Genomic DNA, 22778 nt, shown 5'->3' with positions numbered 1-22778 from the left:
ATATCCTAATAGGGCAAAATGCAAGAGAAAAAAAACAAAACAAAACAAAACAACCCAAAAAAACAGGAACAGACTTACTTGAGAAAAATTAAAAAAAGCAACAGGACTGATTACTACACTATGAGCTCCTTGAGGGCTAAAATACTTCAAAATTTCTCAGTATTTAATTAAATAGCTGTGACACGGTAGGTAATCAAAAGAAAACCCAATCCTTAAGTTAGAAATAAAACTCTGGATTAAGTCATTCCAAACCCACAATTTTCTATTTTAAAAAACAAAACAAAAAAGTCCCATCCTATTTACCACACAGAATTTTGAGGACAAAATAATATAAAACTTACCTCCGAGATTTGCGGGGAAGATGGAAGCAGAATAGAAGGACCCTAGGGTCACCTCACACCATGAACAGAACTAGATAACTATGAAATCATCCAAAACGCCCCAGAAATTGACCTGAAGACTGGCAGAACAAACTCCACAAGTAAAGGCAGAAAAGAGACCACATCAAAGAAGGTAGGAAGTGTGGAGACGTGGTTTGGGAGAGAAACGGCTGCCGTGATGGGGTGGGAGTTATGCTGAACTAGCACACAGGGGAGGCCACACAGGGAAGACAGATCCCCTAACGACTAGCTTCGAGAGTGAGAGGGGCCAAATTTCCTGAGTTTTGGCAACCGGCAGAGCTTAGAACCTACAGTTTTAAAGGTCAGTGTGCTTGGGTCTGGGAGAGCCCCAAAGGTATTGTTCTTTGGACAGAGTAGGGCAAACAGCCCACCAGCAAACAGCATGGTAACAGCTTTCTGCAGAGCACCTGGGGCACGCAGTGGGGAGGTTGTGAGCTCATCTGGAAGCATGTCCCAGAGAGCGTTCACAGAGAGACCCCTCCTAGAACAAAGGAACGAGTAGGCATCATTCCCCTCTCCCACCTCTCAGTATAAACATAGGGCCACATTTGAGAACCAACCCAGCAGACACTTGCTACCTAACATCCTTACACCAAACTCCATCTCCCATGCTCAGGTGGTTTCCCCCTTCCCAATCACTCTTGCCTCAGTCCCAGAATAGCAGGCTCCCACCCCCAGAAGACCAGTGCAAACCCCTGGCAACACCATGTCTCCCGACCTGGGAATTTTACAGGGCTTCGGTTCCACTGGCAACAGGTCTCATTTCACGAACAGACCAGAGCACACCTAGTTAAAAATGCTCCACATTCAGGCCAGGGACTAAACAGTGTTGCCCACAATAGGCAAAGAGAGCCTCTGCAGACAATTGGCCTGAAGGATAAAGAGGCCAGGACATACTGCAGACGCTCGTGGAAACACCAGGTCCTGGAGAATAAGGGACACTATACTGCTAGGCACTACAGAGACCTCTTCTCCATCAAGCCATTACCATCAAGAAAAGGAGATGACTTTCCTAACACAGAGAAACAGGCAGAAACTTAGACAAAATGAGAAGACAGAGGAATCTGTCCCAAAGAACAGGAAAAGGCCACAGCCACAGATCCAAGCAAAACAAATACAAGTAACATGAGTGAAAAAGAATTTATTTATTTAATTTTAAAGATTTTATTTTTGCAAGAGAAAGAGCAAGCACGTGAGTACACAAGCAGAGGGGAGGGGCAGAGGGAGAAGCAGACTCCCCACTGAGCAGGGAGCCCGATGTGGGACTTGATCCCAGGACCCTGGGATCATGACCTGAGCTGAAGGCAGACGCTTAATCAACTGAGGCACCCAGGTGCCCTGAAAGAGAATTTAAAGTAATGATCATAAAGGTACTGCACTTTAAAGAAAAGTGGAAGACATCAGTGAGACCCTTAAGGCAGAAATAAAAAAAGAACCAATCAAGAGATGAAGAGTGCAATAAATGAGATTACAAACACCCATGATGCAACAAACAGTAGGCTGGGAGAAGCAGAAAAACAAATTAATGACGTAGAAGACAGAGGGATGGAAAATAAACTTAACAGGAGAGAGAAAAAAGAATTATGCAAATAGAACAGACTTAGGGAACTCAGTGACTTCCATTAAATGTAATAATATTCATATTGTAGGGATCCTAGAAGAATAAGAGAGAAAAGGGGGTAGAAAGTTTGAAGAAATCATACCTGAAAACTTCCCTAATCTGGGGAAGGAAACAGATAACCAGACCCAGGAGACATGAAGAACCCCCCCAAAAATCCACAAAAGCAGATCCACATGAAGACATATTATAATTAAGATGTCTAAATGTAGTGATAAATTTTAAAAAGGAGCAAAACAAAAGAAGACAGTAACCTACCAGGGAAACTACATAAGGCTATCAGCAGATTTTTCAGCAAAATCTTTGAAGGCCAGAAGGGAGTGGCATGATATACTGCAAGTGAATGAGAAAAAGATGCAGCCAAGAATACTCTATCCAGCAAGGCTATCACTCAGAATAAAAGGAGAAAGAAAGTTTCCCAAAGAAACAAAAATTAGAGCAGTTCATGACCACTAAACCAGACCTGCAAGAGAACTGACTAGGAAGGAAAGACCAAAGTGACAGTAAGAAAGCAGGAAACACAAAAGTAATAAAAATGAGTATTTCTGTAAGAAATCAGTCAATGAACTCACAAAACACAATGATGTAAAATATCCAAATACCTAAATGTGGGGAGGAGAATGGTAAAAATGGGTTCAAACTTAAGCAAAATGCTTCCTAATATAGACTGCTATATTCAAAAGATATTATATACAAATCAAAAGATAGCCAGAAATTAAAAACGACTAAAAGAAATGCAAAGGAGAAAAAGGAATGCAAATATAGCACTAAAGAAAACCAGCACACCATGAAAGAAAAAGGATGAGAAAAACTTCAGAAACAAGTAACAAAATGACAGTAAGTACACACCTATCAATAATTATTTTGAATGTAAATGGACTAAATGCTCCAATCAAAATAGGGTGACAGAATGCATAAAAAAAAAAAAAAAAAAGACTCATCTATATGCTGCCTATAAGAGACACATTTCAGACCTAAAGACACCTGAAGTTGAAAGTGAAGGAATGGAGAAACATTTATCATACAAACGGATGTCAAAAGAAAGCAGGAACAGACATATCAGACAAAATAGATTTTAAAACAAAGACTGTAACAAGAGACAAAGACACCATAAAATAATAAAGGGGACTATCCAACAAAAAGACATAACAATTGTAGATATTTACACACTCAACATGGAGTACCCAAATACATAAAACAGTTAATAACATAAACGAACTAATCAATAGCCACACAATAATAGTAGGGGGACTTTAACACCCCACTTACATCAATGGATAGATCAATCAGAAAATCCACAAGGAAACAGTGGCTTTGAAGGACACACTGGACCAAATGGGTTTAACAAATATATTCAGAACATTCCATCCTAAATAGCAGAATACACATTCTAATCAGGTACACATGGAAAATTCTCCAGAATAAATCACATATTGGGCCACAAAAGAAGTCTCAACAAATTCAAAAAGAACTGAAGTTGCACCATGCATCTTTTCAGACCACAACACTATGAAACTAGAAATCAACCACAAGAAAAAAATCCACAAAGAGCACAAATACATGGAGGACAAAAACATGCTACTAAATAATGAATGGGTCAACCAAAAAAAAAAATCAAAGAAGAAATCCAAAGATACACAGAAACAAATAAAAATGAAAACACAACAGTCCAAAAACTTTGAGATGCAGCAAAAGCAGTTCCAACAGGGAAGGTTACAGCAATACAGTCCTACCTCAAGAAGCAAGAAAAATTTCAAGTAAATAACCTAACCTTATACCCAAAGGAGCTAAAAAAAGAACAAAAATCAAAACCAGCAGAAGGAAGGGAATCATAAGGATTAGAGCATGAATAAATGATATAGAAATTAAAAGAACAGAATAAATGAAACCAGGAGCTGATTCTTTAAAAAGATGGATAAACTGATAAATCTTCAGTTAGGCTCATGAAAGAACAAGAGGAAAGACTCAAATAAATAAAATTACAAATGAAAGAGAATAACAACAAACCACACAGATAATACAAACAACTCTAAGAAAATATTATGAAGAACTATATGCCAACGAATTGGAGAACCTAGAAGAAATGGATAAACTAGAAACATAAACTACTAAAACTGAAACAGAAAGAAATAGAGAATTTGAATAGTGATTACCAGCAAGGAGACTGAATCGGTAATATAAAAACTGCCAAAAAGCCGAAGTCCAGGACGAGATGGCTTCACACGCAAATTCTACCAAACATTCAAAGAACAGTTAACATACCTATTCTTCTCAAACTAGTCCAAAAAAAAAAAAAAAAAAGAAAAAGGAAAATTCCTTCCAAATTCCTTTTCTGAGGCCAGCATTACTCTTATACCAAAACCAAATAAAGACACCACAAAAAAAGAGAACCATAGGCTAGTATCTCTGATGAATATATATGCAAAAATCCTCAACAAAATCTTAGCAAACCAAATCCAAAACTACATTTTAAAAAAATCATTCACCATAATCAAGTGGGATTTACTCCCAGGATGCAAGGGTGGGTCAACATTCGCAAATCATTGTGATATATCACACCATCAAGAGAAAGGACAAAAACCATATGATCATTTCAACAGATGCAGAAAAAGCATCCCAGAGAGTAGAACATCCATTCATAATAAAAGCCCTCAAAAAAGTAGATTTAGAGGGAACATACCTCAACATAATAATGGCCATCTATCTACAAAAAACCTACAGCTCACATCCTACTCAATGGGGAAAAACAGAGCTTTTACTCGAAGGTATGGAACATGACAAGGATGCTCACTCTCACCATTTCTATTCAACATGGTACTGAAGTCCTAGCCAGAGCAATCAGCCAACAAAAAAGAAATAAAAGGCATCCAAATTGGTAAGGAAGAAGTAAAACTTGCACAATTTCCAAATGACATTATACAATATATAGAAAACCCTAAAGACTCCACCAAAAAACTCCTAGAACTGATCAGTGAATTCAGTAAAGATTCAGGATACAAAAATCAATGTGCATAAATGTTGTACTTCTATATACTAATAATGAAGCACCCGAAAGAGAAACTTAATCAAGGGGGTGAAACACCTATATTTCCAAACTCTACAAAAAACTGATGAAAGAAACAGAGGTGACAGAAAAGATACTCCATGCTCATGGAATGGAACAAATATTGTTGAAATGTCCAAACTACGCAAAGCAATCTACACATTTAATGCAATTCCTCTCAAAATACCAACCAGGGTTTTTTCACAGACTAGACGAATCCTCAAATTTGTATGGAACCCCAAAAGACCCCAAATAGTCAAAGCAATCTTGAAAAAGAAAAGCAAATCTGGAGGTATCACAGTTCCAGACTTCAAGTTATATTAAAAATCTGTATTCAAAATAATATGTTACTGGCACAAAAACATACACACAAATCAATGGAACAGAACAGAAAACCTAGAAATAAATTCACAATTATATGGTCAATTAATCTTTGACAAAGGAGGAAAGATATCCAATGGGAAAAAGAGATCTCTTCAACAAATGGTGTTGGGAAACTGGTCAGCTACATGCAATAAAAGTAGACCACTTTCCTATACCACACACACAAATAAACTCAAGATGGAATAGACGGAACTGTAAGACCTAAAACCATAAAATTCCTGGAAGACAATACCGACAGTAATGTCACTGATATAGGTCACAGCAACATTTTTCTAGACACATCTCTCAAGGAAAGGGAAATAGAAGCAAAAATAAACATTTGGGACTACATGAAAATAAAAAGCTTCCGCACAGCAAAGGAAACAATCAACAATACTAAAAGACAGCCTACAGAATGGGAGACGATATTTGCACCTGACATACCTAATAAGTATCCAAAATATATAAAAAACTGATAAAACTCAACACCCAAAACCCAAAAAATCCAATTAAAAAATGAGAAGACAGGGCGCCTGGGTGGTTCAGTTGGTTAAGCAACTGCCTTCGGCTCAGGTCATGATCCTGGAGTCCCTGGATCAAGTCCCGCATTGGGCTCCCTGCTCGGCAGGGAGCCTGCTTCTCCCTCTGACCCTCCCCACTCTCCTGGGCTCTCTCTCTCTCTCTCTCATTCTGTCTCAAATAAATAAATAAAATCTTTAAAAAAAAAAAATATGAGAAGACATGAAGAGGCATTTCTCCAAATAAGAAATATAGATGGCCATTAGACACATGAAAAGATGCTCATCACTCCGCAAGGAAATGCAAATCAGAACTATGAGGTATCACCTCACATCTGTCAGAATGGCTAAAACGAAAAACACAAGAGACAAGTGTGGCAGAGGATGTTAAAAAACAGGAACTCTTTTGCACTGCCAGTGGGAACGCAAACTAGTGCAACTACTGTGAAAAACAGTATGGAGTTTCCTCAAAAGGTTAAAAATGGAACTACCCTATGGTCTATCAATCACACCACTGGGTATTTACGCAAAAAATACAAAAACACTAATTCAAAGGGATACATGCACCTTATGTCTACTGCAGCATTATTTACAATATCCAAATTATGGAACCAGCCCACCTGTACATCGAATGATGAATGGCTAAAGAAGAGGTGGTGTATGTGTGTGTATGTATGTATGTATGTACACACACACACACACACACCCCATGGAATATTATTCAGCTATAAGAAATAAGGAAATCTTGCCATTTGCAAAGACATGGACAGAACTAGGAAGTATAAGGCTAAGTGAAATTAAGTCAGTCAGAGAAATACCATATGACTTCATTCATATGTGGAATTTAAGAAACAAAGAAGAAAAAGAGAGATAAGCCAAGAAACAGACTCTAAACTAGAGAACAAACTGATGGTTACCAGATGGAGGGCTGGTAAGGTGATGGGTGAAATGGGTTACAGGGACTAAGGAGTGTACTTGTTGGGATGAGCACTAGGTATTGCATGTAATTGTCAAATCACTAAATTGTACACCTGAAATTAATACATCACTGTATGTTACAAAGAAAAAACTGATACAATCAATATTGCATAATGATTCTTTTTACTTTTTTGTTTGAGTCTTATTTAAATTCAATTTAACTAACACATACTGTATTATTAGTTTCAGAGGTAGAATTTAGTGATTCACAAGTTGCATATAACACCTAATGCTCATTCCATCAAGTGCCCTCAATGCCCCCATCACCCAGTTACCCCATTGCCCCCACCTTCCCTCCAGCAACCCTCAGTTTGTTTCCTAGAGTTAAGAGTCTCTTATGGTTTGCCTTCCTGTTTTCCTCATTTTTCCTTCCCTTCCCTTATGTTCATTGCTTTGTTTCTTAAATTCCACATATGAGTGCAATCGTATGATTTTTATCTTTCTCGGAACTTATTTCACTTAGCATAATACCCTCTAGTTCTATCCATGTCATTGCAAATGGCAAGATTTCATTCTTTTTGATGGCTGAGTAATAGTCCATTATGTAAATATATATGTGTATTTTATACCTTATCTTCTTTATCCATTCATCTGTAGATGGACATCTGGGCTCTTTCCATAGTTTGGCTATTATGGCCATTGTGGCTGTAAACATTGGGGTGCATGTGCCCCTTCGGATCACTATGTTTGTATCTTTGGGGTAAATACCCAGTAGTGCAATTGCTGGGTGGTAGGGTAGCTCTATTTTTAACTTTTTGAGGAACATCCATACTGTTTTCCAGGGTGGCTGCACCAGTTCTCATTCCTATCAACAGTATAAGACGGTTCCCCTTTTTCCACATCCTCGGCAACACCTGTTATCTCCTGAGTTGTTAAATTTAGCCATTCTGACTAGTGTGAGGTGGTATCTCATTGTAGTTTTTGATTTGTATTTCCCTGATGCCAAGTGACATTGAGCATTTTTTCTTTCATGTGTCTGTTGGCCATTTGTATGTCTTCTTTGGAGAAATATCTGTTCATTTCTTCTGTCCACTTCTTGATTGGATTGTTTTTTCGGTGTTGAATTTAATAAGTTCTTTTATAGATTTTGGATTCTAGCCCTTTATCTGATAAGACATTTGTAAATATCTTCTCCCATTCCGTAGGTTGCCTTTTAATTTTGTCGACCGTTTTCCTTTACTGTGCAAAAGCTTTTTACCTTGATGAAGTCCCAATAGTTCATTTTTGCTTTTGTTTCCCTTGCCTTTGGAGATGTATCTTGAAAGAAGTTGCTGTGGCCGAGGTCAAAGAGGTTGCTGCCTGTGTTTTCCTCTAGGATTTTGATGGATTCCTGTCTCACATTTAGGTCTTTCATCCATTTTGAGTTTAAAGTTCCAGTTCCTTTTGACTCAATACATTTAGTACTGAGTATTAATCTTGTCTTCTAGGCTTTCTTTTGTTGCTGTTTGTCTCATATCTTGTGTATTTTTTTATTTTTACTTTTTTTTTTTTAAATCATTTAGGTTTAAGCCCAAAAGTAAAGCCCAAAAAAACCACAACCAACCCTAAAAGTAAATAAAAAGTCAAATCCATAAATCTTTGCACTTCAATATTAGATTTTTAAGTCACTAGTAAACTGATATGCTTAATAACTCTGTTTCTGCTTCTCCTTTTTATAATTTTACCTATCTCTTAGAGCTACTGAAACATTAAATGAACTAATGGTATGGTTCCTGGCATATCCTAAGTTCTCAATAAACATACAGAGGAAAGAATATTTAGTAGAGGTTCAACATTAGCTCTGAAATCCAACTCTTTGAGTTAAAATACTAGCTCTAACACTATTTGCTATTGAATGCATTACTAAACTTTTCTAATTTTAATTTCATTCCCTAAAAAAGTAGGAAAATAAAACTTTATAGAATAGTTGTAAGGAATAAATGAGGGGGAAAAAAAAAGCAAATATATATAGCACCTGGCATAGAATGAATTAAATATTAGCTATTTTTATTCCTTGCAAACAAAAAAGCAACCTACCTCCACTCAATGTCCCATGAGGATCAAACACATCACCCCCTAGAGTTACAGTTCTAGTCATTATCCTTTTATCAAAGGCCACTTTTTTTGCATTATCCATATTATTACAAACAAACGTTGTTCCAAAGACAAATTCCATTGCTTTCTGAAGTTCTGGTTTGTATTCAACCAGGGAAAGAGCCACGTGAACATTGTTAGGACCAACCTGTGGGAAAACAACAAATATATCACAGTACATACTACCCCTTTCTTTTCAAATATTTTACAAAACAGAACTGCTATACTAGAAATTTAAGTACCACTTACCTAGCACTACAATTCCTTTTGACCTTTCTAAAATACTATGGAAAACAAGAGTTTTAGAAAAAATTTCAAGTTTAAACATTGAAACTTCTATGGCTAAGTAAAATATTTAAAGTACCAGGTACTATGAGAGTGTCTATTAAGCAGGAGCCAGTACCAAGTTTCTAAATCCAAAATGGACTATTTGGACACACTCTCTTAGTTAAAATACGGCAATTGCTGGATCAACACAATTATATAATATGTTCTATTTCAATTATTAATTTACTTTTTCTATAGTGAATACATTTTCATTCAAATTAAACATGCTAAGCAGCCACCTATCTATCAGTTACAGAAAAACACAACTAGCCATTGAGAGGGCAAAAAAAATTTTAAATCCCTCGGTGTTGTATTTTGATCCAACTGCCTCTTCTCAACCTTTGTTGATGTGTACTTCTGCCCATCTTTTTAAAACAACTAAGCATCCTTTAAGGAGCTTAGCAGCAGCAAGACAAATCAAAATGAAGGCAGCTCTGTATAACAAATGTTCAGCATTGCCCTCTGACATAGCAGCTATCATTAAAAAGGTTTGGCTAAGGGACCTGGCTAGAAGTATTTTTGCTACTACCTGAAACCCCACTTCTTACACTGGGACTTGTCCAAAAGCTGAAGTAACTTCCAAAATCTTCCAGACCTAATGGTGATTTTTCAAAGTAAACAAAGTACTAACCAGAAACACTACCTTTCTTTTTTTTTTAATTCTTATGTTAATCCCCATACATTACATCATTAGTTTTAGATGAAGTGTTCCATGATTCATTGTTTGTGCATAACACCCAGTGCTCCATGCAGAATGTGCCCTCCTCAATACCCACCACCAGGCCAACCCATCCTCCCACCCCCCTCCCCTCTAGAACCCTCAGTTTGTTTCTCAGAAACACTACCTTTCAATTACTCTGCACTCATTTTCCTTCTGAGTATACATGTCAATACAACTGTATTTTAAAATAATTTTCACTGAAGGCTTCTCAATAGCAGCAAGAACACTGAGTATCCATTTAGTATCTTAATTATAAATGCATTTCTAAGTTTCACAGAACTGTCTTTTCAACTGATGCACTTGGAATGCCTGCTCAATAACAAACTGGTAACACTGCTGAACATTAGGATTGGCTTCATGTTATTACCCAATATTACACAACTATAATTGCCTTTTAAATGTATTGCCTTGTACTCCTCTGGGGTTTGTTTTTATTTTTTTTACTAATAGCAATACCACTTTAGATCCACCTCAGCAGCTGAATGGGTATCCTGGTCCCCTGCTTTGTATGTCCAGAGGCTGGAAGGCAACCGAGAGAAACTCTAAGCATCTCTGTAAGATTGATAGATAACAGATGTCACTGTGGGCAGTTTTACTGTGTCTGGCATGAAAAAAAACTGAAGAATTCTGGTATTTATAAACTCTGTAATTCTCGTAACTCAGAGATTGGAAATTTAATATCATGTGATTGTCATGTGACCGGACTGAAGGTTTAAAGACATTTTAACATTACAACTTTGTAATATTCAAAGGTAGTTTTAGTTTTCCACTGTTTCTACTGGTCCTTCCATCTATTTTCACAAAAGCCAACCCTTTTTTGGTAGCTTAAATGTTTAAGGCATGGTAACAACAAAATTTTGTGGTTCTACATATGATTATGTCCCCCAAGTTAATGTCCTCTAACTAAAACAAAACAAAACCAAACTAAAAAACAAGATGTACATAAAACATAAAGAAGACTTACAAGATTCTGAGCGACCCTCAGAGTTTCTGGAGCAATACATCGGGCTGAAATTTTATTGAGTGGAATTATAGTGTATCGACGTTTCAATTCCCCCTTTTCTAGTAACTTTTTTCCAGTAATCTAAAAAATTGTGCATTTGAAATAAGGAAATATTAATGACAGAAAACGTTCAGAGGGAAAGAGTGCAAGTTTAGGAATCCACAATTAAATGTTTAGTGCCTAGTATCCTGAACAATGGAAAGTCTAAAACTGGTAATATGCATTCTGGATTCCTAAGTAAACATAAGACTTCTTTGGGAATACAGTTTTATCAAATATACTATAATCAAGAATATAATAAAAAGTCATTAACTGAACAGCTACACCTGTAAAGATAACCAACCTTAGGAATACCTTAAAACATCAAGAAAGTACTTAATTCTAGCAGCTCATGATTTTTCCAGCTAAGGAGGAATTATAAATTTTCTTTAATTAATTTACCTCTGTGTCTACTATAACATTGTAGAGCCGTTCCCCAGCCACCAATTCTAAAGCTGTGGTTGCAGAAGTATCTTTCACACTAATCAGGGAAGCTACAAGTCCTTTCACACAATTTCTATTCCAGTTCTTCTCTGGATCCCTAAAATAGAACAGTTGACAAAAATTAATCTGAAACAATAAAATAGAAAAAGTTGTATTTTACTAGTGAAGAGCTCGTCCTAGCAACACATCAAAAGCATGTACACTTTTAAGAAAAACAAAAATTTGGGCGCCTGGGTGGCTCAGTTGGTTAAGCGACTGCCTTTGGCTCAGGTCATGATCCTGGAGTCCCGGGATCGAGTCCCGCATCGGGCTCCCTGCTCGGCAGGGAGCCTGCTTCTCCCTCTGACCCTCCCCCCTCTCATGTGCTCTCTGGCTCTCTCATTCTCTCTGTCTCAAATAAATAAATAAAATCTTTAAAAAAAGAAAAAAAGAAAAAAAAATTTAATGTTCAGATGACTAGTCAACTCTTATTTTAAGTCACTCAAAAGATCTTTCAGTACATATTGTTTTCAATGAAACAAAAACAACTTTGATGTTATAATCTTTTTTTTTTTTTTAAGATTTATTTCAGGGGCGCTCAGTCGTTAAGCATCTGCCTTCGGCTCAGGTCATGATCCCAGGGTCCTGGGATCAAGCCCCACATCAGGCTCCCTGCTCCGTGGTAAGCCTGCTTCTCCCTCTCCCACTCCCCCTGCTTGTGTTCCTGCTCTATCTCTCTCTCTATCTTAAAAAAAAAACTTTATTTCAGAGAGAGTGAGTGCAGAGCCCCACACAGGGCTCAATCTCAGAAGCCTGAGATCATGACCTGAGCTGAAACCAAGAGTCAGACACTCAACTGCCTGAGCCACCGAGGCTCCCCTGAGGCTATAATCTTTGTAATACATATATTACTCTAAGTATTCCATGAAAAAAAACCCATGTAAATTTGTAAATTGTAAAATGTTAATGTTAGATATTTAAAGAAACTCTGGACTGAGATCTAATTTCCCTCATTTTGGTCTTAAGAATTCCCACTGCCAACACTTGAAACATTTCAATAAATTATTTAAGGAAAAAAATGCCAATTAAGGAAAAGCAGCTTACAATATTTTTCATACAAAAATCTTAATGTTAACAAAATTTTCAGATTGTCTTCCATCTTAAATGAAAATATATCTTGGTTAACATTTCAGTAAGTGTTTAGGGAAAAAATACCAATTAAGGAAAAGTAGCTTACAATATTTTTCATACAGAAATCTTGATGTAATGAAATTTTCAGATTGTCTTTGAGCTTAAATAAAAATGTATCTTGGCTATTACCATGTTAAAATTTAAGGTTTAAATCTCTTACCTGTAGGCAAATTGAATATTAGGAAATCTGGCTAAGAGAGCTTCATATGTTTCTTTCAATCTACTGATATCACGAGATAGCTGCCTGCGCTTTTCCAGAAGTCCTTCCTCTTTGTTTTCTGAACAGTAAATCACAAGTAAATGGAAACAGAGTTTTAAAAATGCAAATATTCTACAGTTTTAAAGAAACTATCAGTAACCTCTATTTCCAGAGCATTCCTAGAAGCAAAATACAAATTTCTGGTATTAAATAAAAAGCATGCTTAATATTAAAGATCAAGTAGACAATTATTACCAACAAGTAACAGAAATTTTCATTCCAAAAACAATATATGAATTGAATAACTACAAATGTGGAAATATACAAATGACATTTTGGGAGTTTTCAAATGGCACTTTGGTGACCAAAGCAGGAAACTGTCAGTAGTGAGTTTTCAAAAATTCAAAGAGCTGGGAAGATGGTAAAGTGGAGAATCTTAACCTCACCACATCCCATGGATTCAACTAGATAACACCTACATCAGTGTAACCCAGAAAATTGCCCAAACGCTGACAGAACAGACTCTCCACAGCTAAATGTAGAGAAGAGGCCACATGAAACAGGGTAGGAAGGGCAGAGATACAGTCAGGAGCCAAGCAGACCTGCAGGACTGTCAATGGAAGGGAGGGACACCGAGGGCACAGAAACGGGAGAGAAATGGACTGTAGTCACACCAGGCACCCCAAGCACAGGGAACCGCAAGGGGAAAACAAATCCCCACTGAATGGCGCCTGGGTGGCTCAGTCAGTTAAGCATCTGCCTTCAGCTCAGGTCATGGGCCTAGGGTCCTGGGATCAAGCCCCGCATCTGGCTCCCTGCTCAGCAGTCGGCTTCTCCCTCTGCCTGCTTGTGCTCTCTCGTGCTCATTCTCTCTCTCTCCCCTCTCAAATAAATAAAATCTTAAAAAACAAACAAAACAGAAAAACCATTTCTCTTTGAAAACCAGAGGGGCATAATTTCACAAGTTCTTATGATCTGTAGGGACTAACACTTGGAACTTTAAAACTCAGCAGGCTCAGCTCTAAGAGAGCTGAGAGGGTGAGAGGAAACAGACTCCCCATCCTTAAAGAGATAGCACGACAAATAGCCCCACAGAGACACAGCATAAAAGCAGCAGTTTGAAAAGCTGCCTAGACTATTCTGGTGGGAGATTTGTTTACCAGTCTCAGAGCATGTGCTGGAGGGGCAGGGGTCCTTGGGAAACTTCTCCAGGAACAAAAGAGCTGGCAGGCACTATTTTCCTCCTCTACCACCCCCCGGATCCTAGACACACAGACACTTGCAGGAACCAGCATAGGTCTCCACCTAGCTTGCTAACAGTGCATCTCACCCAAGTTTTGCAGACTTGTCCTTTCCCACAACAGACCTGTGCAAACCTTGATAAAACTGCTGCCGCACTCTGCTTTCTCGTGTGGACCTGCCCCCTCCAATATGCCCTGGGTCAGAGCCCATCCAAAGCAGTCCAAGCCAGGCAGGGTACAAACAGCCCCAACAGGGACCAGCCCAACTCTAAAATAACTCCCTACGCTGCAGAGAGGGGGAAGATAACGACATATACCAGTCCTACTGAGGCCTCAGCAGTAGGCTGGGGTCATATACCTGGTCTGACTGTAGGCCTCACCCACCAAGGGCTTTCTCCGGGGAAAACAACAAACAGTTCTGTGCTACCCCAGCAGTTCTGTGCTAATGGGCCATCATCACCTACCTCTTCTCCCCTCCCCCTCTCACTTCCCCTGACACTAGCTGCTGACTGCCCCATGATTTAGGAGCAGTGTTGGGGTATCCATGTGGTCTCAGCAGCTTCTTCCTCTCTGGCAAACACCTGGTCTGACTCCACTCAAGCCCAAGGCAGCCCCAGACTGGCCCACTAACAACTCAGGGTTCAAACCCTGTCCATGACAGGCAAAGAGAGACATTCCAGACAACTAGACTGAAGGCAAAAGCAGCTTAGCCACAAGAGTAGGGTACACATATCACATAGGAGATACCACTGAAGCATCAGGTTCTGGTGAACAGGGGACACTGCACTGAGGGTATTACAGGAACTCTTCTTCAGAAGGACATTACTCTCAAGAGCAGGAGACGTAGCTAATGTTCCTAACATGTAGAAACAGACACAGAGAGACAAAATGAGGAGATGCAGGGATATATCCCCAAAGGAAGGAAGAGGACAAAAATCACAGCAAGAGAGCTCAATGAAACAGAGAGGAGTAATATGCCTGATAAAGAATTTAAAGTAATGATCATAAAAATACTCACTGGACCTGGAAAAGAGTGAACTTCAGTGAGACCCTTAACAAAGAGACAGAAAACATAAAGGAGAACCAATCAGATGAAGAACTCAATAAATGAAATTAAAAATACTCAAGATGGAACAAATAGACTAGAGGAGGCAGAAGAACAGATCAGCAACCTAGAGGACAAAGTAACAGAAGGCAATCAAGCTGAACAGGTGATAGACAAGATAACAAAAAATGATTACAGACTTAGGGAACTCAGCAATACCATCAAGTGTAATAACTTTCCCACTATAGAGATTCCAGAAGGAGAGAGAGAAAAGGGGGCAGAAAATTTGAAGAAAGAATAACTGAAAACTTCTTGAATCTAGGGAAGAAAACAAGTCTAGATCCAGGAGGCAAAGAGAGATCCCAACAAAATCAACTCAGTGGGGTCCAAACCAAGACACAGAGTAATTAAAATGGCAAAAAGTTGTTATAGAGAATTTTAAAAGCATCAAGAGAAAACAGTTACAAGCAAGGGAAACTCCGTAGGTTATCAGTTGATTTTTCGTTGCAAACCTTGTAAGCCAGAAGGGAGTGGCATGCTATATTCAAGTGCTGAAAGAAAAAAAGCCTGTAGCCAAGAGTATTCTATCCAGCAAGGCCATCATTCTTTTCAAGTGCACATGGAACATTTTACAGAATAGATCACATATTAGGCCACAAAAGAAGTCTCAACAAATTCATACCACAATGCTAAGAAACTAGAAATCAACAACAAGAAAGTCTTCAAAAAGTACAAACACATGAAGGATAAAAACATGCTACTAAAGAATGAATGGGACAACCAAGAAAAAAAAAAAAAGGAAATAAGTACATGGAGACAAATGAAAATGAAAACACAGTGGTCCAAAATCTTTGGGATGCAGCAAGCTGTTCTAAGAGGGAATTTTATAGCAATACAGGCCTACCTCAAGAAGCAAGAAATACCTCAAACATCCTAACCTTATACCTAAAGGAGCTAGAAAAAGAACAAACAAAACCCAAAACCAGCAGAAAGAAATAATATAGATTAGAGTAGAAACAAATGAAAGAGAAACTAAAAGAAAAGAATAAAAGAAACCAGGAGTTGGTTTTTTTAAAAAAGATCAACAAAATTGATAAACCTTTAGCCAGACTCAGCAAGAAAATAAAGAAGACTCAAATGAAATCAGAAATGAGAAGAAATAACAACCAACACCACAGAAATACAAATAACTGTAAGACAATATTATGAAGAAATATATACCAACAAATTGGACAACCTAGAATGGATAAATTCCTAGAAACATACAACCCAACAAAAATTTATTTCTTCCTGTTTCAGTTTAACAGACTGACTACCAAAAATGAAACTGAGTCAGTCAGTAATATAAAAACTCCCAAAAAGCCGAAGTCCAGGACCGGACGGTTTCATAGGCAAATTCTACCAAACTTTTTTTTAAGATTTTTATTTATTTGACAGAGAGAGACACAGCAAGAGAGGAAACACAAGCAGGGAGAGTGGGAGAGCGAGAGGGAGAAGAAGGTTTCCCACAGAGCAGGGAGCCTGACGTGGAGCTTGATCCCAGGACCCTGGGATCATGACCTGAGCTGAAGGCAGACGATTAACAACTGAGCCACCCAGGTGCCCCTCTACCAAACATTTAAGGAACAGTTAATACCTATTCTTCTCAAACTATTCCAAAAAATAGAAAAGGAAGGAAAACTTCCAAATTCATTCTATGAAGCCAGCATTACCCTGATTAAAAAAAAAACAAAAAACAGATAAAGACACTAAAAAAAGAGAACTACAGGCAGTATCTCTGATGAATATAAATGCAAAAATCCTCAACAAAATATTAATAAACCAAAACCAACAATACATTAAAAGAAATCATTCACCACAATCAAATTTATTTATTTATTTATTCCTGGTGGTTAAATAGTCACAAATCATTCAATGTGATATATCACATCAACAAAATAAGGGATAAAAACCACACAATCATTTCAATAGATGGAGAAAAAGCATTTGACAAAGTACAACATCCATTCACGATAAAAGCCCTCAACAAACTAGGTTTAGAGGATATATACCTCAACATAATAAAGGCCTTGTATAAATAACCCACAGCTAACAACATACTCGATGGGGAAAAACAGAGCTTTTCCCCTAAGATCAGGAACAAGACAAGAATGCCTACTCTCACCACTTGTATGCAACATGATACTAAAGTCCTAGCCACACCAATCAGCCAACAAAAAGAAATAAAAGGCATCCAAACTGGTAAGGAAGAAGTAAAACTCTCACAATTTCCAGATGACATGATACTATATATAGAAAAATCAAAAGATCTACCAAAAAACTGCTAGAACTGATAAATGAATTCAGTAAAATTGCAGGATACAAAATCAATGTACAGAAATCTGTTGCCTTCTATGTACCAATAATCAAACAGCAGAAAGAAAAATTATACACCAATAATGAAACAGCAGAAAGAAAAATTAATATTCCCATTTACAATTGCACCAAAAATAATAAAACACCTAGAAATAAACTTAACCAAGAGGGTAAGAGACTTGTATACTGAAAACTATAAAGCACTGATGAATAAAATTATAGATAACATAAACAAATGGGAAGGTATTCCAGGTTCATGGCTGGAAGAACAAATAATGTTAAATTCACCATACCACCCAAAGCAATCTACAGATGTAATGCAATCTCTATCAAAATACCAGTATCATTTTTCACAGAACTACAACAAACAATCCCCAAATTTGTATGGAACCACAAAAGACCCTGAAGAGCCAAAGCAAATCTTGAAAAAGAAGAACAAAGCTGGAGGTATCACAATCCTACATTTCAAGATATACTATAAAGTTGCAGTAATCAAAACAGTATGGTACAGGCACAAAAGTAGACACACAGATCAATGGAATAGAATAGAGCGCCCCAAAATAGATCCATGATTATATGGTCAATCAACTTTTGACTAAGCAGAAAAGAATATACAATGGGAAAAAGTCTCTTCAACAAACGGTGTTGGGGAACTGGACACTTTCTTACACCATACACAAAAATAAACTCAAAATGAATTAAGGACCTAAACGTCAGACTTGAAACCATAAAAATCCTAAAAGAAAGCATAGGCAATAATGTCTCTGACATCAGCTATACCAACATTTTTCTAGATAGGTCTCCTGAGGCACAGGAAACAAAAGCAAAAATAAACTATTGGACTATGTCAAAATAAAAAGCTTCTACACAGCAAAGGAAACAACCAACAAAATTAAGACAACCTATGGAATGGGAGAAGATATTTACAAATGACACATCCATTAACGGTTAGTATCCAAAATATACAAAGAACTTAAAAAACTCAACACTAAAAAAACAAATAATCCAATTAAAAATGGGCAGAAGACATAAACAGACCTTTCTGCAAAGAAGACACAGAGATGGCCAACAGACACATGAAAAGATGCTCAACATCACTAATCACCAGGGAAATGCAAATCCAAACCACAATGAGATTTTACTTCACACCTACACACCTAGCTATACTCAAAACAAGAGACAATAAGTGTTGGCAAAGTTGTGGAGAAAAAGGAACACTTGTGCCCTGTTGGTGGGAACGCAAACTGGTGCAGCCACTATGGAAAACAGCATGGAGGCTCCTCAAAAAATTAAAAATATGATTACCATCTAATCCAATAATTTCAATACTGGGTATTTACCCAAAGAAAATGAAAACACTAATTTGAAAAAATATACACCCTTATGTTTATTGCTGCATTATTTGCAATAGCCAAATTATGGAAGCAGCCCATGTGTCTATCAATAGATGAATGGATAAATATATGATATAGATATACAATGGAATATTACTCAGCCACCAAAAAAGAATGAAATCTTGCCACTTGCAACGCAGATAGATCTAGTGAGTATAACGCTAAGTGAAATAAGTCAGTCAGAAAAAGACAATTACCATGATTTCACTCATGTGGAATTTAAGAAACAAAGCTGCAAATAAGGAAAAAAAAGAGACAAACCAAAAAACCACTAACTATAGTTAACAAATTGATGGGGAACGTGGTAGGCGGATGGGTGAAATGAAACAGGTAAAGTGGATTAAAAGTACACTTAATCATGATGAGCACTGAGTATAGAACTGTTGAATCACTATACTCTACACCTGAAACTAAAATAACACTGTATATTAACTATACTGGGATTAAAAAGAACAGCTGTTTTATACTTAGTTGACCCTTAAACAATGGGGCGACTTGGGAGGAGGTTGGGGCACTGACACTCCTGCCCCACAGTTCTAAATCCATGATTTTTTTTTTTTTTTTTTTTAAGTAACCTCCATGCCCAACATAGGGTTTGAATTCACCACCCTGAGATCAAGAGTTGTATGCTCTACCACTGAAACAGACACCCCTAAATTTGTTTAACTTTTGACCCTCAAACTTAACTAATGGTCAAATGTTCACAAGAAGCTTTATGGAGAAGATAAATGGTTAACACATAGTTTGTTTTATGTATTATATATTGTGTTCTTACAATTAAGTAAGTTAAAGAAAATACATTTACAGTACTAAATTGTATTTATCAAAACAAAAAAAAGCCTCAAGTAAGCAGACCCATGCAGTTCAAGCTAATGTTCAGGGATCAACTGTATTTAGAAATATCTCTTACACTAACACCCATTAATAGAGTAAAAAAAAAATTCGTACTTGCTATTTCCTTTATTTAATTTCGTTTCTATCAACAATCACTACCTCCTAATGATTTAATATCAAGTGTTTAAATGCAAACCTTCATAATTTAGCTTTTTCATTTCGGCTTCAAGTTTTTCTTTAAGTTTCTTCACAGCCTCTAAAGCTTCTTGATCCTTCCTGTAGCCACTATCCATCTTCTTAACTTCAGCCTGTTTAGTCTTTAATTCTTGTTGAGCATGTTTCAACTTCATCTGCGCCTGTTATTGAAAATTTAATAGACTATGTGAGGCAAACAGTGCTAATGATTAAATGGCCAAAAATGCAGATTGGTTTAAGAAACATCAGCCTTGAAAATGTAACGGTTAGGTCACTTGCATTAATATCTCAAGGGATGAATCATTTCCCAGTATTTTCTCCTCAGAAAACTACTCAGAGTCTAAATGAATATATGCTTAACCTAATTCATCAAATCATTTATAATTTAAGTCCATATTTTTAATACTTATTAAAGATTACATTACTGAGTTCAAAAATTATATCCAAGAATAACTGTCATTAGCTGGTTAAATTAAAAACACAATAGAAAGCTAGTAATCAGAACTCTAGTTCTCTTCCTTTCATATGTGTATTTGTATTTGTGTATTTGTGAGTGTTGTTCAATTAACAGTGGAGAAACTGTATTGAGCAGTAAGAAAATTACACTGGAATGGGAAACTAAACTGACAAGAGAAATTTCAGTGCTAGGAGTTGGATATTCAAATGCTAGTTTATGTAACTGAGTACACTGTTCCTTAAAAGAATGAACCAGTATTCTGAGATCTAGGTGGATGTCACCTCATCTAAAACTGAATAATGGTGGACTTTTCCCAATATATAGTAAGTTAACAGAAAAACTGAGAGGACCTGAAAGTTTTTCTATTGATTTCTTACAGATTTTTGTGACCATCATCTTTGAATGGAAAAGTTGCAAACGTGTAACAGAAAATGTTGAACAGGATTAATACCAACACAGATATGAACATCTGTATATATTTTTAAAGAGGAGTTGTCTTTTAAAAAAATTTAAAAATGCGTGAAAAAATATATGTATTTTTTCTTTCTGCCCTCAAAACTCTTGCATCCATAGGACTTTAAAAGCTGCACAACTATCTAAACAAATTTGAGGGGCGCCTGGGTGGCTCAGTCGTTAAGCGTCTGCCTTCGGCTCAGGTCATGATCCCAGGGTCCTGGGATCAAGCCCCGCATCAGGCTCCCTGCTCAGCAGGGAGCCTGCTTCTCCTTCTCCCACTCCCCCTGCTTGTATTCCCTCTCTCGCTGTGTCTCTCTCTGTCAAATAAATAAAATCTTTAAAATATATATATATACAAATTTGAAAGCCTTCACTGACAAGCCTTAAAGATTATGAAATTAGTGTAGGGAAAGGGAAGACTAGAATGGGGGAGAGGGAGGTAGAGGTACTTCCAAGGACGAAAGGTAAGGACTAAGTGCGGTGGGCACAGAAATGGACAGGATGTTTGTTTTCCTGTTAAAGCTTAAGACTGCAACTTTATGTTGCCAACAAAAACAGGGAAAAGAAATAAGAAAAAACAAGAAATTAACCTCAAATATTCCATACAATACTACAAATAAAGCACTTACTGAATTTACAATTTCAACTAACTATGAAAGTAGTTAATGTTGTATAGCATCTTAAAATATTGTCATCAATATTTAGTAGTTAAGATATAGAGTGGCAGAATAACAAATTCCATGACACTGATCTGAATATTGTCAATGTTTTACAACAACTGCTAAAGCATAATGTGAAGCAGCTTCTAAAAAAAAAAAAAAAAAAAAAAAAAGGCAATCACACGGTCGTTAACGTCTGTATTTACCTGTTTGGCTTCTGTCTGAGCTTTACTTATGTCATTCTTACAGGCCATCATTTGACCAGCAAGAGTTGCTTCGGCCCCATCGTCACTGCTCGACAGGCCAGCGGAAACAGCATTGAAGTGTTGCTGTGCAGCAGCCAAAGCTTCAGCATCTTTGTTACCTGCTTCCTGAAGGGCGTTCAGCCCATCTGTTATCTTTTTAACCTCTTTTTCCTTTGCTGCTAAAGTTCTAGAATCCTTCAGAAAGAGTTTAAGATTGGAAAGTATTAGGTTTTAGGAAAGACATCCATTTTTTCCTATACACCTATACCTTTAGGTCATCAAATTTCATAGCATTTTGAAGTGGACATGGTTAAAAGGAAAATAATTTAACCATCATAACTTTAAATACTTTATTTCCATTTTGAAATTCACCCTGTTTTTCAGATAAACGTGCCCTTATACTACCAGAAATACTTTCATTCCATATGTTACAGTCTAATCTAGAAATTAGCTAAAATATTATAGTGCAAACCAACCATTTGAAGAAACTAAAAATCACTTTCTAGAGCTTTAAAATTGAATAACCATTCTACTCTAAGCTTCAAAGTAGAGACTGTAGGATTAGGAGCGTGTACACGAAAATTTATAAACTATCAAAGGCCATAAAATTTAAATATTAAATACTTATGGGAACAGCATTACTAATACTTAACATCTTTTAAGTTATATGCACTATAACACCATATATACTAAGATACCAGCACTGGAAAAAAATAGAATCCAGCTAAATTATTTACATGAAAGTGACCAGAAATTTTGGCCCACGTTTAACTCATGATTCATTAAATATTTATTAGATGTTTACCATGTACCAGGCATTGTTCTAGACATTAAAGACATGGTCCTCAGGGGCCCTATATTCTAGAATGGAAGACAGAGGAAAAAATAAAGCAAGGTAAAGGGACGGAAAGTGATGGAAACTACTATTTTAAGAACAATGAGGGAAGGCCTTTTTGTGGTGACATTTTGAGAAGAACCTACATGAAATAAAAGGAATGAT

The 22778-nt window shown here is 37.0% G+C and overlaps 1 protein-coding gene across 2 annotated transcripts in view; it reads right to left on the bottom strand.

Moving 5' to 3' along the window:
• Nucleotides 1-22778, bottom strand: part of SMC2 (structural maintenance of chromosomes 2) — a 65602-nt gene that overhangs the window by 30995 nt on the left and 11829 nt on the right. For both annotated transcript variants that reach the window (XM_045882811.3, XM_054509326.2), the window contains exons 10-15: nucleotides 21740-21973; nucleotides 19963-20122; nucleotides 12859-12976; nucleotides 11487-11625; nucleotides 11007-11126; nucleotides 8938-9142 (exon numbers count right to left, since the gene is read on the bottom strand). In XM_045882811.3, the coding sequence (XP_045738767.1) occupies nucleotides 8938-9142; nucleotides 11007-11126; nucleotides 11487-11625; nucleotides 12859-12976; nucleotides 19963-20122; nucleotides 21740-21973 (976 nt within the window). The remainder of the gene's footprint in view (nucleotides 1-8937; nucleotides 9143-11006; nucleotides 11127-11486; nucleotides 11626-12858; nucleotides 12977-19962; nucleotides 20123-21739; nucleotides 21974-22778) is intronic.

The sequence above is a fragment of the Mirounga angustirostris genome, unplaced genomic scaffold (genome assembly GCF_029215605.1).
Source record: "Mirounga angustirostris isolate CCGP_5_RB_7025 unplaced genomic scaffold, mMirAng1.0.hap1 SCAF_15, whole genome shotgun sequence".
Lineage (NCBI taxonomy): Eukaryota > Metazoa > Chordata > Mammalia > Carnivora > Phocidae > Mirounga > Mirounga angustirostris.
Note: the sequence above shows the minus strand (reverse complement) of the source record. Positions and strands in the feature narration are given on the sequence as shown.